General features: G+C 35.6%; 1 protein-coding gene across 2 annotated transcripts in view; it reads right to left on the bottom strand.

Moving 5' to 3' along the window:
• NSUN3 (NOP2/Sun RNA methyltransferase 3) overlaps positions 1-17647 on the bottom strand; it is a 53932-nt gene that overhangs the window by 24278 nt on the left and 12007 nt on the right. Inside the window, exons 3-6 of one of the 2 annotated variants that reach the window (XM_082742422.1) lie at positions 16782-17125; positions 6680-6834; positions 5828-5949; positions 288-732 (exon numbers count right to left, since the gene is read on the bottom strand). In XM_082742422.1, coding sequence (XP_082598548.1) covers positions 600-732; positions 5828-5949; positions 6680-6834; positions 16782-17125 — 754 coding nt within the window. In that variant the 3' untranslated portion in view covers positions 288-599. Of the gene's footprint in view, positions 1-287; positions 733-5827; positions 5950-6679; positions 6835-16781; positions 17126-17647 lie in introns of those variants that run through there. The other variant, XM_082742421.1, reaches the window with a different exon arrangement.

Genomic DNA, 17647 nt, shown 5'->3' with positions numbered 1-17647 from the left:
TACTACTTTTTAAGGATAGTTATCTGGACGATTTATACAAATTTTCAGAATGTTACTGAATAATCTAAGCTTCCTTTTCAATGAGTTCACAAATTGGATTTTACTTGTCAACTAGTGAGAAAAGAAAACCGGAAGGGGTATTTTAAATGTGACTGATTTTCTCTGAGGAAATGGATGACATGATACAGTACTGCAATAACATACCAATATTTTTGTTATAAATCATACTCTTCGGTTCATGTTTTCCCTCCTAAAAATCATGTAAATGCCTTTTGCACAAACACCATGCCACTTTCTAAAGAGACTATGTGTATATTATTTTCAGTATATTTTCCCACTGTTTTCCTAATACATTTAAATAAAAATGAAGCAAGAGAATCTGACTTTGTAGTATGTACATACATAGTATGGAACAGAAATGAGTGGTCTCAGAAATTATTCTAAGTAATAATAAAGTTATACTTTCAAGTGGTACTCCATTAATAAAACTGGCTTATATTCAATTACTCTTTATAATGTTGTCCCACATTCTTATCTTCTTAAATGGTTCAGGGGAAGATGTATGAGTTGTATACAACTTTATCTTCATGTTTTATAAATTAAATAGAAGATTCTAATTTTTCCATTTCTGTATGGATAAATGAAAGAGTCCTCAATAAGTGTGCAATGAACTCATGTGCTTTGGGGTCTCTAGCTCCTGTCACCATTGTGTCTTCCAGTATGCTTTCCATGCTAAAACGAAAAATCAAGTTAGGTTACTATTTTCATGATTATAAACATACATTAATTTTTAAAAGAATTTTAAAAGACTTAGATATCTACTAACATTACTCTTAAAAAAAAAAGTAACGTCCAGAAACTTCTATTAAATAAAGTGTTGGGATGCCTGGGTAACTCAAATGGTTAAGTATCTGCCTTTGGCTCAGGTCATGATGCCAGGTTCCAGGGATCTAGCTCCACACAGGGCTCCCTGCTCAGCAGGGAGTCTGCTTCTCCTTCTCCCTCTGCCCCTCCCCCTGCTCTGCATGCAATCTCTGTCTCTCAAATAAATAGATAAAATATTTAATAGTAATAAGCAAAATTTCTATTTTAAGTATCACATTCATAAAAATATGTTAAGAGTCGTATTTGCTTGTACAGTATTGTGTTCTCAAAAGTTAAAACTGTGAACACCATGCAGACGCCTAATTAATATAAATATGAATAATTTCTGGTGAGGCAAATGAATGTACAGCCACAGAGGGCATAAAGTATCTCTGAGTACCATATTGGTCAGCTGACAAATGCAAATACTAGTCTCCAACAAAAGAGTACAAAAAGTTTTCTTGCGTTGGTGGTATAGTGGTGAGCATAGCTGCCTTCCAAAAAGTTTTCTTTATTTGCCTCTCAGTTATCCATTCCACTCATTTTCTCCCTTCTGAGTGTCATCTTCTGTCCACAATATCAGGCTAGGCAATATTTGCTTTCTTGCTTTCTAATTGCTCTTTGCAAATGCAAATAAGGATCTACAGTCAATCCTTTATACTTGTGACTAAAACTCATACATCAATATATTTACTTTCCTGTCTATGTTTGCATTTGAAACCCTTTGTTTCTTATTGTGGAATAAAAGGATTACCTTTTGTTAAAGGAAGGTAAGGCAATAACCAGGTGAGAAAGATTTCAAAGAAATTCAGAAATTTCTTTGTATGTGGTATAGTGATAGAGCTATCCCCGATGAGAAAATTACTATTAATATATATTTCATTTTTGGTCAAGGACAGGAGGTAAAAGAGAAATTGTGACTGGAATTATCATTTTTCCCTTCATCTTTTCAACCCCCAAACTTGTAGATGTCATGGAATAAGAACCATTCTCTGTGCCTATAGTTTGGGTGTCCCACTCTTTCCTCATTATCATCATAACTACACAGTCAAGGGACCCAAAGTTTCAACTATTTTATTTAGGTGGCTCCCAAATCTCTCACACAGACCAGGCATCAGAGATAGGCAATGGAGTGTAGCTGCTCAAGGAAAAGAATAAGAGATGGGAGGGGTGACATCTAACTACATAAAAATCTATACCTGTAGTGATTGAGATGACAGTTTTACACCTTGTTTATATATGCTACTAAAATGACATAATGCTAAAGCCATTCTTTTTGGGAAATAAGATGATGGGAGAGAGGAGTGGCCACTAAGGAAGGGCAGTAGTTGTTAGGGCGTAAGTAGGTGCCTATGTGAGGTTTATATAAATGTGTGACCTTCACAACGATGACTGAAATGCTAAATGAAGTTAAGAGAAATGTATCCAATTGGAAGGAAAAAAACTAAACTGACACTAAAACCATGCTTTGGTTACATAAAAGCAATACTAATCAAAATAAATTACAGAAATGCTTTATATTTATGCCTAATTACTATGCCGCACAATAGTGATTATATCATTTTTGGCAGATTAACTTTGCTATAAATTTAATTACACATTTAAATTCTAAATACTCAGCCCTTGTAATTTAGTATTTTTAAATAGTTATTTGCTGACCTCCTACATAGCAGGCACCAAATTATGTATTAGCAGTAAAAACAGTAAGACTACCCCTGTTCCCATTGGGCTTGTTGAAGAAAGAGATAAGTACTAAGCAAATGTTAAGCAAAGGAACTGACAATATATTTTTAAATTAAAGTAAGGACAAGAAGGGAATATCAATCCTAGTCCTAGAGAGTCAGATACGGTTTCAATAAGAAGAGGTCAGAGCTAATTTCTAAAGAACCCAGATTTAGCTAAGAGAAAGAAGAGGATGAGTAATAACTCTCAACCAAAAGGAAAAGAAACGCCCTGGCCTCAGAAAGAACACTGTAAGGTGAGTTAGAAGAACTGCTCTGGTGGAATACAAAGTAAGAGAGGTCCTAAGACAATGAGGCAAATGAAGTAAGAAGACATATCCAAAGACAGTTTGAATATTATACTAAGGAATTTGAATTCTTTTTTTTTTCCCCACCAGAACTTGATATCTTAATGGTAATGGGATTTTAAAAAAGAGAATGACACAATCAGATTCACATTTTGGATCGGATTTGCTTTACTGAAGAGTGGAGTGAAGCTCACACCTGGAGACCTGCAGGGCATTTAGGAGCCAGCTGCAGTGATTCAGATGACAGAATGCTGGTGGCTCAGGTTAGGCTATTCAGGATGGATAGAATTGGATGGACCTGAAAAATATGTAACAGGTACAACTGAAACATCATAGCGATTGACTTGAGTACAACAGAAAGGGGGCTGGAGATGGATTTCTGACTTTGGCAAATGTATGATGGTATAGAAATTACTGAGATACAGAATAGAGAAAAAAGAGGTAGATTAGTGGTGTTTCTATTTGATTTTTTATTTTGTTGATGGGGGGCAGAAAAAGCATTAGAAACTATGAGTTCTCCTCTTGACAAATTCAGTTTTATGTTTCCAAGGGGCTTCCAAATAGAGATTATGTCATAGATAACTGAATACATAGGTCTGAGGCTAGGGAGATGAGCTGACACCCACACTTGAGCGACAGCATCTTATATCAGTTGAAGCAATCAGATAAATAGAGAGCCAACCTTAGCAGCCTAAGGAAACTGAGTAACTATGCAATGAGTAATAAATGCGATGGTTAAGGGTAGGTTAAAAAAAAGTAAGTAGGAATAAAACCAGGAAAGCATATCATCACAAAAATCAAGGGAAGAGAATACTATAAGAGGGAACAAGCAGAGATGCCTGAGTGACACAGTTGGTTAAGTCTCCGATTCTTGATTTCAGCTCAGGCTATGATCTCAAGGTCGTGAGATCAAGCTGCGCAGGGCTCCATGCTTAGTGCAGGGCTCCATGGTTAGCGCAGAGTCTGCTTTAAGACCCTCTTTCTCGCTCTCCCTCTGTCCCTACCAAAAATAAATAAATCTTAAAAAAAAAAAAGAAGAAGAAGAAGAGGGAACATGCAGTCAATAGGGTCAAATGCAATAGAAATAGAAATGAAATAGAAAGTATAAACTGGTATAGCTATTTTATTTTTAAAGATTTTATTTATTTGTCAGAGAGGGAGAGCACAAGCAGGGAGAGCAGCAGGCAGGAGGAGAAGCAGGGTCCCCACTGAGCAAGGAGCCCGATGCTGTACTTGATCCCAGAACCTAAGCCTAAGGTAGACGTGTCCCTGACAGCCACTCAGGAGTCCCTGGTATAGCTATTTTAGAGAACAATTCAATACATCTAAAATGTTTGATCCTTGTTTCTACTTTTTTGATATTTAATCAAGAAAAATGCTAGTATCATGTCCAATGAGACAAAATAAAGGATGGTTTGTTTAAGTAAAAAAAAGCGGGGTGGGGGGAGAATAAATGTATCCAAAAAATAGAGGATTAAATAGAATATAATAAACTGATCTTATTTAACATTTCACAAAAGTGGAAGAGAACAAAGCAGATCTGTAAGGAAAAAACTAAGAAAAATCAAGTATAAGTTTCAGAACAATATATACACAATGATAGCAGTTATTTTTAAAACGTATTTCTCCATGCACATATAACTGTAAAAACAACTAGAGGAAAAATCTGGAAGAGTGCACCAAACTAGTGCAATAGTTAGCTCAGTAAAGGAAGCTGGTAGTTGGTTGGGTCCATGGCCAAGGGGCCTTTTGCTTCATTTTCATTATTTGAGTTCTTTACAATGAAAATGTTTCCATGTAACAGCTATATAATAAGATACATTTTTAAAATACTATTAAGAGATCAAGTAAATTTAAAACTGAAAAATATTTGTCAATTTAATGTATCTTTAGTAGCCTTAACAAGCATAAATTTGGAAAAATAAGGGGAACAGAAAACAGATTACAATGAACTGAGCATAGATGGGAGGAAAAGCAATAGAATATAAAACACAAAAAGCTTGGTAATGTACAGGAAGAAAAAGAAGTGAAGAGATGATTCTTCATGAAAGAGAAGGAAAAATGATATTTTCAGAAAGCTTGGTTCCTTAATCACAGTTTTAAAAAAAAAATCAGAGGTCACAACGCTAGTAAGCAGTCATAAAACTTACTGTCTGTTATAAGGTATAAGGTATAACAACGGCAAGGCCCAGAGTTGACGGAATAATTAAGAAGCCAAATCAAGAAAGTTCAAGTGAGAAAGAAATCATAGCAGGATCTATGCAACATGCAAAAGTTAATAATCCAAGTGGTATTATGTCATTAAATTATATTTTAAATATTCCAGAGAATTTTTGTTCTGCATTGAATAGTAATTACCTGCAAATAAGGTATAACTAGAAAACTCTTTTGAAACCAGTACGAATGTCCCCAAAAGCCTCTATTTGGAAGAAAACCAAGTATTTTTTGGTGGACACATGCTTCTAGAAAATTCTTCAAGGGACGGTAAATGTCAACAATAAACCACAACTTCCTAGGAGGCTGACTCATCCAGAACAATGTATCCGTTATAAAAAAAAAAAATACATCCTAGTCCAAAGCTACTATTATGGGGGGCTGTTCAGGTTCTGGTGAAAGAATAGTGTGCTGACCCCTAGGTTTGAGATGGTCCTGATTTGCAAACAACTTTAAACCACAATAAAATCATACGTGGCCTTTAAAAAACAATGCATAGCAATATTACATTTCACTGAGGGGGTGGGGGGGCAGTGGCGCCTTACAGCATGAGAGCTGGAAGGAAAAAGGTTAAGAATTTTCTGAATACAGCCTTTGGAGGAATAATTACCAACACCTACACAGAAATGCTCCATTTGGGGAATCCTCTGTGTCATGATTTTTCATGCCAACTTAAATTACATTAGAAACCAGAATAACTTTTGTTTTAATACCCCTCACCTTAATAGTTCTAGCTGCAGAATGGGCAAATTCCTCCTTTGGCTTATCCTCCAGGTTGCCTTCTGAGAATCAGAAGAGAACAACCAACTTCGATCATTTGAACAGGGAGCATCAACTAACACCTAGAGAAAAAAAGGATATATAATGCACACATGCATTGAGAATATAGTCAAAATACATGGAGAAGCTATGTAAAATATGACAAAAAACAGCTAACAAAGACATTTCTTTTAAAACCAAAAATATATTATGGTAAATTCTTTATGACATTTCTTCACTAGTACTTTACAGAAAAATTTCTCGTGTCCTTTCAGTGTTTGTTTTTGCTTTGGTGGGGAGAGGGAATAGGAGGACTAAAAGTCTACTATTATCTACTCGTATTTCATATTCTTGATGGCTATAGCAATAACTTTTACAAGTTACTTGTTTTAAACAAACATTACTATATTTCTGAATTCTCAGCATTTATTTTTGAGAATATTTCAATTTTGATTTGCTGAAATGTTTTTCTTCAATTGTCATACTCTGATATGAAATGTTACCAAATTAAAGCAATATAGCGTACAGGTTTGTGCACTGACCCAAATAATATCTGATCTTTTCCTGAGTATCTTTGAGGCACCTGGAAATAAAAACATTCAATAATCCCCAAGCCCAGTGTTACCACTTCCTTTGAACCATGCTGACCATCAAATGAAAACTGCTTCCTTGTTCACTTTATCAAAATTTCCCAGAGTACTGAGAAATTCTATCAGGCTATGTCTGGAAGCAAATGGAAAACAACAACAACAAAGCAAAATAACAGTGGTATCACTGGGAGCACATCGGTTTGTCACAATGTAATAACTGTACCTTGTCAAACATTTCAGGCTGGGCATCTCCCATTTCTCTGCCATCCAATTCAGACACTTTAATTACATTTACCAAAGGCTGTGGGATGAAAGATTCTAATGTCTGCCTCAGCCACCTCAATCTCAGACTATCATGTTCATTACAGTGAAGATAACCTAAATACAAAGGGTTAAAAAGTTTTAAAATGAATGCAATGGAATTGTTAAATTCCTACTATTAATCAAATAAATTTCAGAATGATATCAATTCATCATAATTATGCAGATATAGGGCACAGAGGTAAATACTATGATTGTCTAAGGTTTTAAAAACAGCAATATACACACATACAAAACATTCACAATATTCCTGTCTACACAGCCTGTTAGCAGCGCTGACCATTTACTCATTCAGATTTAATTATGGATTCCTAAAGATATGCTATACAATCAATACCTCAAATACAGTTCTCTCTAAAGCTCTTAAGAGTAAATGATATATTCTGTTATATATCCATATCTATCTATCATCTATCTATCTATCTATCTATCTATCTATCTATCTATATCCAAATATATGTCTTTCCAGGACAGAAGACTTTCATTTTAAATAAAAGTTATGCAATATATGGAAGAAAGCATGTAGAGCTACTAGCTCTATGGTAAGACACGGGCTCAAATTATGAACTATCAGATTCTGGGGAAGTTACTCAGCTCTCCTTGAGAGTCTGTTTCCCAAACTGAGGGTTGCTGAAGGAGACAGAGGTGGGGATGGGGTAAAAAGGTGGTGGGCATTAAAGAGGGTACATGATATAATGAGTACTAGGTGTTGATGAAATCACTGAACTCCACCTTTGTCACTAATAATACACTATATGTTAATTGAATTTAAATTTAAAAAAATGTTCATGACCTCATTTTAAAAAGTCTCAGTTCCCTTATTTGTAAAATGGAGACTGTACTAGTGAAAGGATTCAGAACATGCCTCTCCAAAATATGCCACTTTGGCATGTTGATTATTTTGAATTCAAGGCACTTGAATAATAGCGTAGCAGGAAGGGCATTTTTACCTCCCTTTTTCTTCCTAAAAGGAGATGAAATCCCATACGAAAAATACTCTCTATATCAGAAGGGAAGAACTATTCTTATCACCAGACTTGGGGCATCTGGGCCAAAAGAAATCTGTAAAGATCTTGCTAAAATATCCTTCCTGTCTTCTCCCTCCCAACGTTTTCCAAAACTGGCACTCTGTGTTCAACCTACTGCATAAGCACTTATGATTAGCCACTTTTGTAGATCTTCCATTTTCCTATGGCAACACCCATGTACATGTAAAATTTTATTAAATAAAATTTGTATGCCTTACTTCTACAAACCTTTTTTGTCAGTCCCAATGAAAAATCCTAGAGGATGGAAGAGAAACTTTATCTCCCCTACACTGGCTACCTCCCCTATACTGCTTCTCAGTACAAAGACACCTAGCAAAATGGTTCATTCCCTAATGAAAGTTATTTTGTCTTTCCTTTATTTAAGTATATGTGTATATTTTTATAAATATTTATATGTATTTATTATATAATATAAATTATATAATATATAAATACAAGCACATTTTTGGGGATGCCTGTGTGGCTCAATTGGTTAAGCCGCTGCCGTCGGCTCAGGTCATGATCCCAGGATCCTGAGATGGAGTCCCACATCAGGCTCCTTGCTCAGCAGGAAGCCTACTTCTCTCTCTGCCTCTGCCTGCCACTCTGCCTGCTTGTGCTCTCTGACAAACAAATAAATAAAATCTTTAATAAATAAATAAATACAAGCATATTTTTGAATGCACAGAAGTATAAAGATCAAAAACTACCTCAAACCCAGTGTTCAGATAGCCATTTAATAATACCATATCACATCTCTTTTTGTATACCCATATAAAACTGATAAGTGAAATTATATAATATTTTCATATTGTCATTTTTTCCGTCTCATTCTTCATCTACCCTCTCCATCAACTGCCCAACTACCCCAACAAAAGGAACTTATATTATCAACCCACACATTTATATATATGACTTCTTCTCTATGTATGCCAATACTTAAAAAAAAAAAAAACCACCAAGTCAACTGGTAGAAATATAAATAATTTTAAAGGCTGCTAAATAGTATATGAAATAGATATATCATCCTTTATTTATCCATTACCAATCATGGGGCATTCACATTGTTATCACTAGTAAAATTCAATAAACAAAAAAAATTAAAAATAAAATTTAATAAACATCCTTCTACAGTTGTCCTTTCAAAATTTTTATTTTTATGAGACAGTTCCAGAGGTATGGATAGGTTAGGGAAGGGGAATTTTTACTTTTAGTAAATATCACCCTGTCCCTCCACCAAACTCCCCCAAGAAGTGTTAATGGGATGTAATGTTGTAGTATAATTTTTTCATTTTCTATTTGCCATTTGGTTTTGCTTTTCTGTAAATGCCTATCCTTTTTTTTTTTTAAAGATTTTATTTATTTATTTGACAGAGAGATCACAAGTAGGCAGAGAGGCAGGCGTGGTCGGGCGGGGGGGAAGCAGGCTCCCTGCTGAGCAGAGAGCCCAATACCGGACTCAGTCCCAGGACTTTGGGATCATGACCTGAGCTGAAGGCAGAGGCTTAACTCACTGAGCCACCCAGGCGCCCCTGTAAGTGCCTATTCTTATCCTTCGTTTTTTGTTTTTTGTTTTTTTCCTGCTCCACTATTTATATTTTTCTTACTAATAGGTAAGACATATTTTCATTATACAGATATTATCCCTTTCTCTGCCTTCTGATCTGCAAATGTTTCTTATATTGTCTTCTGAATTTATGTTTTTTATTTCTTCAGTTTCACAATTTTTTAAAAGTCAATCATACCACTTTTATAATTTCTAGGTTTTTCTGGTCTTATTTAAGGTAGTCTTTCAACCATTAGATTTTCAAGTCTGATTCAGCTCAACATTTATGCAGGCCATGTTCAGCATCATCCCACAAAGGACAGAAACCACAGCTTGCCAAGAGGGCAGAGTGAGACATTCCTCTTTCACGAAGACCTTGTACTTTGGTAAGCTGGTAATTTAGGTGCAAGAAGAAAAGATTTATATTGGTGTAGGAGCTGTCCTGGCTTAAAAGCTGCATGTGCCACAGGAGACAATGTCTCCTCTAACTACTCCAGGGGCACAGCTTCCAGGATCCCCATGAGGGATGCTCAGTTACAAGAGGACTGCCCAGTAACAAGCATCAATGTACTCAGAGACCCAATCAGGGAATCCCTATCGGGTCTCGAATCAGGGAATCCCTATCGGGTCTCTGGGACTTATTTATTCTTTCCCCCAGGGCACTTGCATTTTACCCATCAGGGTCTCCCTCTCTTTTTTTTTTTTAAGATTTTATTTATTTGACAGAGAGAGATCACAAGTAGGCAGAGAGGCAAGCAGAGAGAGAGAGGAGGAAGGCTCCCCACCGAGCAGAGAGCCCGATGCGAGACTGGATCCCAGAACCCTGAGATCATGACCTGTGTGGAAGGCAGAGGCTTAACCCACTGAGCCACCTAGGCGCCTCAGGGTCTTTTTTTTTTTTTTATCATGAATATTGCCTGGAAACGTAGTGACAATCTGTTAGGTTACCAGGGAAACAAAGCTAGAAAACTACATGAAAGTGAAATTCTAATGTAGAGGGGGAAATATTTTTGAGACCCTATATCTCTCTATATGTGTATTTATACATAGGTTGTTCTGATTGTCACACCATGATTAAAAACATTTAAATATTTCCCATCATCCATTAAAGTTCAAACTACTGATTTATTTCAAGGTCTGTGATAATGAGACCTTAAGACAACCTTTTAATTTTAACCTCCCACTGTTTTACCAACATACTCTGTGCTCCACCAAATTTAACTGACTTGTCCACTTCTCATACATACTTCGAACCTCTTTCACAGTACTTAACCATATTTTGCCTCATGAGTGGTGTTTGCTTGCACCGCTTACCCTTTCTACTACCACCACATCGCAATTTCTATATGGAAAGTGCTCAGGAGACAGCATCAATTTTGTTAGTGGGGAGAAAGGAGTAAGAAATCACCTTAAAGTTGCATTTATAGAGGTAGTATACTCTTTTTAAATTTAGTTTACATGTTTATTTCAGGGACTTCTGGAGGATCTGCTAATGTAGGTTATGGACAATTGTCTAAAAGCCAGAGATCACTAGAAAATGACTGAAGGCAAAAGTTAATGTTTTGGAGGGGCTACAACACAGGAAAACTAGAGTGAAAGAAAAAAGAAGGAAATCATACAAAGACAGAGCATAAATATAAAAGGGTTTGTAATCAAGCGGGCTACAGCACTGGTCCATCTCTCATCTGAAATTGATGAGCCTTAGAAGAAACTATGGGGTTTAGTGGAATAAGGAGGGAGAACAATTAATCTGCTGTCATCTTCCTGTCTTCTGCTTCTTGTTGGTCAAAGTCCATTCCAAGAGTTGGTAACTCCCACACACTTCAGGATTGTGCTATCTGGCCCCTACAAACAAGCCAGAGAGTCCCAAGGCCAGTTATAGCAACCACTCAGGTGTGGTGATTTTTGCTTGTCAGCTGGCAGCCATCTGGAGGCTGCTCAATTTGTGACAGCAGTTAACCCTATCAGCATAAAACTGCAGGAACAGCATGGATCTTTTTTAGGGTTTCTCCAGTCTGGAAACAATTCAAAGGTCTCAAGCCTTTAAGTAAGGAATGGGAGTAAAGGTGAAGCCAAAGACATCTGTGGTGGAACATAAACTGGGGCCAAGAGACCTCCCCAAAGTCACACCTTGTCCCCATCAGATACTAGGAAAGACCCATGTCTTAATTAGTTTTCACTCTACTTCTCCCTTTTTCTGGTTTAAATATTATATTCTATTACCACTATTTTACTGGTAAACTTAAAAATTTTAACATGCATGCTTATGTAAAAAAAATATAAAGTTAGTCAATCTGTTTTTCCTAAAAGATGTAATAATCTTTTAATTCTCCCTCCCAAACTAGATGCTGTTACTATATATTTGGGTTTTATTTGGGCTTACATTTTTTAACTACACAAAATATTATCATCATTGTCTTCTCTAGTCAATGACTTTTAGATTTTACCTATATATTGCCCATCTTTTTTGTTCTTCATTTCTTATTACCTTATCATCCATCTACAATGGCTTTCCTTTTTCCTGAAGCACATCTTTCAGAATCATTGGTGACAAACTTATACTCTATCTCTCTAGAAAAAAATGTCATTTCACTTTTGTTCTTCAGGGATATTTTGGTGAATATATTTCTGGATTTATAGTCCTCTTTTCTCAGGACATTGTTCCTCTGAATGCTAGTTTCCATTGTTACTTTCAAAGGTCAATCCTCAGTCTGCTATCTTTTGAAGGTAAACCATCTGTCCTCTCGGGCTGCTATTAAGATCTCTTTTTCAATGTTCTGCAACTTCACCATAATGGTCTACACTGGCTTAGCTGTGCTTACACAATTTTGGAGGTTATTTCTATTCCTCCTCCATTATCAAAGTTGAAAACAGACAATTTCCTTTTTCAGTCCCTTGGGATAGGACAATTTCTTCTTAGTTTACCTTACATGGAAGGTATACCATTTTGGAATCTCAGCTTTCTGTAAGTTAACCTCCTAGCAGATGTTCTCTTGGGCAAGCTCTGGCTTTGTCTTTTATTTGCATATTTTCATGAAGCAATGAATATCAACATTCAACTTTTTCAGGTTAAGCAAATGCTCCATAAGTGAAAAGCTAGCTTTGATGCTCAACTGATCTTCTGGGTTCCCATTATCTCTTAGATTTTGGTCAGTGAGTATTTGGAGATCACCAATGCATTTAAAAAGATTGTTTTTAATACTATATGCTACATTTGTTAGTTGTTTTCAGCAAGAGTTGTTTTCACCAGGAGTTGGTTAAAAGACCTAGTCTGTCATTCTATAAGAATCCAAAGTCTTAGTTATTTATGCATTTTTCACAGCTCCATACCTACCATCCAAAGCCTTGCACACATAGTATGTGCTCACTAATGTGGCTGAGTTGATCTGAAACACGGCATCATAAGAATATTTAAACTATTAAAAGTGAAAATCAAGTCAGTTTTTCATTAAATTTAGTCAAGATTTTTAACTTGTCTAGATTCTTAATTCAGCATTTTGTTTTTTTATTTTTTTTAAAGATTTTATTTATTTATTTGACAGACAGAGATCACAAGCAGGTAGAGAGGCAGGCAGAGAGAGAGAGGGGAGGAAGCAGGCTCCCCACTGAGCAGAGAGCCCGATGTGGGACTCGATCCCAGGACCCTGAGATCATGACCTGAGCTGAAGGCAGAGGCTTAACCCTCTGAGCCTTCTAGGTGCCCCTTAATTCAGCATTTTAAAAGAACTCTCTTACTTAAAACATAGCTTTATGTTACATTGTTTGCCCTAGATGTAGATTTTATTTGAAATTGTCTTAGATTAGTTAAACTTTTTAAAATATGTAATATAAGACATCACAACTCAAGTTTCATATATATACTAAGACTTTCTACATTGAAACAGAATTAACTTCATGTTTAAATTGTCAAAAATAAGCCAAATCTTGGTATTTTATTCATCTAGGCAGGAAAGGGGGTGAATTAAAAGAAAAAATACTTAAGTCATTGAGGCTTTACATCCATCTGTTTAAGGCAGCCTTTGGTCCATGGAAAGAAACTGGGCTGCTAGTTTCATTCATTAATTTACTCTGATGCAACTAACTTGGAAAAAAAAATTATGCCTATTTTCAGTTCTGTTAATTATTCCTTGGAGCCATAAGCCATAATCCTGATTATCAGAGGAATTATATGTCCCTCTCAATGTAAAAACTGGAATAATGGTATTATCCATATATTAGAAGTGATACGAAAGCTAATTGTAAGGTTCTTCGGATGTCTGGAAGCAATGTTACAACTTCACAACAAACTTAACAACAAATTTGTTAGAACATGTTTGACCACAGATTAAAATACACTTGAGAATACAACCACTTCAAGATTCTGGTTTACTAAGTACTTGTTATAGACTGGGCATGGTGCTTGTCGCCCCTATTCTCAAGAAGCTGTCTAACGGAGCGGTTGCTGGAAAAGTCAGCAGTTGAGTAACATTAGGAGACCTCAAAACAGAGTCAAGTGCACATGCCTGAAAACCTGAGTTGAGATCCCATCTCTGCTACTTGATTTCATCTTTAAAGTGGGCATAATAATGCCCAACTAATGGTGCTGCAGAGTTAAAGAAGATCTATACACCATGTTACTCACACTGTGTTCTTCAGAGCCCTAGGACTTCAGAAACATGTATATATAGAAATACAGCGTAAGACGCTAGAAGCAAAGACTACTAAAAAATGTTTGAAAACACAGATTTACTTAATGTGATTAATACAGTCCCTGGCACATATTAGGCTAACAAAGGCCGTATTGACAAAAACAAAAACAAAAACAAAAAAATGGATAATCTGTCACTGTGTCAACAGGTGGGAGCAGCTGGACCAAAAGAGAAATAAACTAATTTAATCATCCTAAAATATGAGCTTTTTAATCATTTAAAGCTGTGAGCCTCTTGGCCCAGAATAAAGGCCAGTAGTAATCTAAAGAAATTTGTTGTATAAATGCACATTTAGTTGCAGCCATCATTTTAGGTTTTGTTTTTAAAAGCTTATTTTAGTATTGCTTCCGCATTCCAAATTCAAGCAGTGTAGCTAACCTAATTTGGGCTTTGAGCATCAGCATGAAGGCATCTGTACTTCTTACCAAACCATTATCATCAGTACTACTTAATGAAAAGCTTCTTTATTTGGAACAGTGCCTATAGTTCATTGCCCTTGATGTAAGAACAGTAAGATTCTTCTCCAATTCAAACTCCTAGGATATATCAGTTTGCATTTGTATTCCTAATCCAACCAGCTTCCCTATCATAAGCATGTGAAATAGAGCCTATTAATAAGGATAATTTAGAATTAAAATGCTCTCTTTAACATGGTACCCAAATTTCATATTTCTCTTCCATTTTTTATAATACTAAAAATTCTCTATTCAAAACTGAGAGCAGACAATAAGAATACTGCCAAAGAACACAAAAAAAGAAAGTAAAAATACTCCTTATCACATGATTCCATAAATCTTCAGCTCAAATATAAAAATAATAAAAATAACCTTATAAAATTACCTCTTTTGTTCTGATTTCTTACATTAAAAAATACAGCAAGCTTCAATAACAGAGTTTTAATAACAACTCTAAAACACACATTATGTTTCCTCCTAAATACGTAGTTAACGGATATATTTGTACCAACGCCTAATACTACTGGATTCACAGCTGTCAAAAAAGTTTATGAAATCTATTTCAACAGGGAGTGCTCTCAAAGGAAGATATAAATTAGCAGTCTTCAAACTGGGCTTTGCATGCCCTAGGGATACTAACAACTTTCTAAGGGATAATAAGCAAAGTTGGATAGTTTTAGAAAAACCAATGTTCAGATCACTTCCTAAAGCACACCTCCAGTCAGGGCATCTCCTTTCACAATGACACGTCACCAACCTTATAACTGAGAAGCATGCTTCCCACTTATCCAGAATCTTTTTACAGCAAATTGTGCCAGGGTACAGAAATTTACAAAGGACCAAACAAAGGCAATTAAACACATGGGTACCTTGGCTAAGAAAGTGAATGAATTAAACAACTAGGCAAAGTAGCCTTTAGTAACAGAGATGGTTTGTAACCCTTTCCCTTCAAAAAATCAAAAGCTGGTGCTTACTTAGCAGATCATTAAAATAATGCTTGAAGAAAAATATTTATGGACATTTAGGGTGATAATTCAAGATTTAAAGAGCTTGGTGAAACCACTATAACATAATTCCCATCATTTCCATCACAATCTATAATAAAAAACAGCATCTGCATTCATAAAAACCATCAGACAAAAATCAGACATAACTGATGCTGAACCCTATCTTACCAAGCAATAAGTAATACTTATCCAGGGAAATTTGAAGTAATTTTTTAAAAAGTCCTATTATCTAATTAGGAAAATAATTTATGCTATTGCTTGACTCATTACTTTTAACAAATATAAAAATGTACATTTACATACATTTCATCATTTTTATACTAATAATGGTAAAGGTAAGTTACTTCCAAAAATCTTATCAAAGTCTTTTAGAATTGCATTGTGCAGGGAATCCTGGGTGGCTCAGTCAGTTAAGCATCTGCCTCTGGCTCAGGTTATGATCCCAGGGTCGGTCAAGCCCCACTCTGGGGTCCCTCCTCAGCAGGGAGCCTGTTTCTCCCTTTGCCTGCTGCTCCCCCTCCTTATGCTCTTCTCTGTCAATAAATAAATAAAATCTTAAAAAGAAAAAAAGGAATTGCATTGTCTAATATCATACGCATTTGCTACATGTGGCTATGAGCACTTAAAAGGCAGCTAGCCCAAACTGAAATGTGCCGTATAATACATACCCCTTTTGAAGACTTTGTAAGAAAATAAGAACGCAAAATGTCTCTTTAATAACTTTTATTTTGATTACATGTTGAAATATTTTGGATGTACTGGGTCACAATGTTATTACTAAAATTAAGCTCAACCGTTTCTACTTTTTTTAACAAGTACTTAAAAATTTTAAATTTTATATGCACTTCACATTATATTTCTATTAGACCAAACTGCCTTACAACCTTATGGTCTAATGATACAAAAAATGACTTTGAATGTGCATATTTTGTTGCCTAGAAGTATGATGACATATCATACAAGACTCTCAAGTATAAAAGTCAACAATAAAATAAAAAATCTTTGTTATTGGCATATCAGGATTCATTTTACCTAACAGATTTATGTTTACAAAATGTGATTGTTTTGTTCAAAATTACCTGCAAATACACAGCTGAAAATTAAAAAAAAAAAAATTACACTGATTCCTCAGCTAAAACTTCCATTCTACAGACTGTCCTGGTTTTCAGATTTTCAAAGTCTGCAAACTCAGTCTTACACTTCTTCCCATATACTTTGAAAGTACTTTGAAATACATGGGTATTTAAAAGTTGTCAATTACTGAAAGAAAAGCACACTACCTGGATAAGCACACTGAAGCAGAGCTATCGATTTGCCTCCAGGAGCAGCACAGAGATCCAGAACCTTCTCGCCATTCCTTAATTCCAGAGCCAATACTGGGAGAAGAGAGGCAGCATTCAGGAGATAATATTTTTTTAGATTTCCAATTTGGTGTCTTTCTGAAGGCATTCTATCTGGAGTTCTGCTAAGGTAACACCTCATTGATTTAGGATAGTAGGGTAAAGATCCTTGAAAGAGTGTGTGATAGCCCTTTAAATGTAAATCTTTTTCCAGTTCAAAGGAATAATTGAATCGGTTAAGAAGGATAGCATACTGCCAGCATGATGGTGATATTAGTATATCCCTAGAAGCAGAAAAGGAAAAAAAATATAGTATTAATATTATATATACAAACACAATTTTATATTACTAATCAAGTGAAACGGGGTTCTAGTTTCACACTTACCTGTGATTTTTTTCAGAGTCAAGGTAAGTATCACTGATTTTGCCCCTTTGTCATAGGTTCCAATATGGTTCAACCTACCACAGACATGATCCTGACTTTATTTAAAACTTTGGTATTTTATTCATCATGGATTTTCTTTCTTTTGTATCAACTGTACCCGTTAAAGTATTACTTGATTATTGAGTTTTAGGGGTCCCTTAAATTCTGCACCAGAGAGGAATGCCTTACCTGCCTCAGCCTAGTACCTTCCTGCAGAACATCTTGCCAAAAACACATGGTCTTTTCATACCTCTGAATACATCGAAATAGACTGTCCATCATTCTTTGCACAAGTGTTTTTCATAAAGACAAAATTTAAAACCTGAGACTATTACTATTGGAGGGAAAAGTACTATCATTAAAGGGCATTTAGAGGAGTGA

Source organism: Mustela nivalis, assembly GCF_964662115.1.
Source record: "Mustela nivalis genome assembly, chromosome: 1".
Lineage (NCBI taxonomy): Eukaryota > Metazoa > Chordata > Mammalia > Carnivora > Mustelidae > Mustela > Mustela nivalis.
This window is presented reverse-complemented; position numbering and strand designations above follow the sequence as displayed.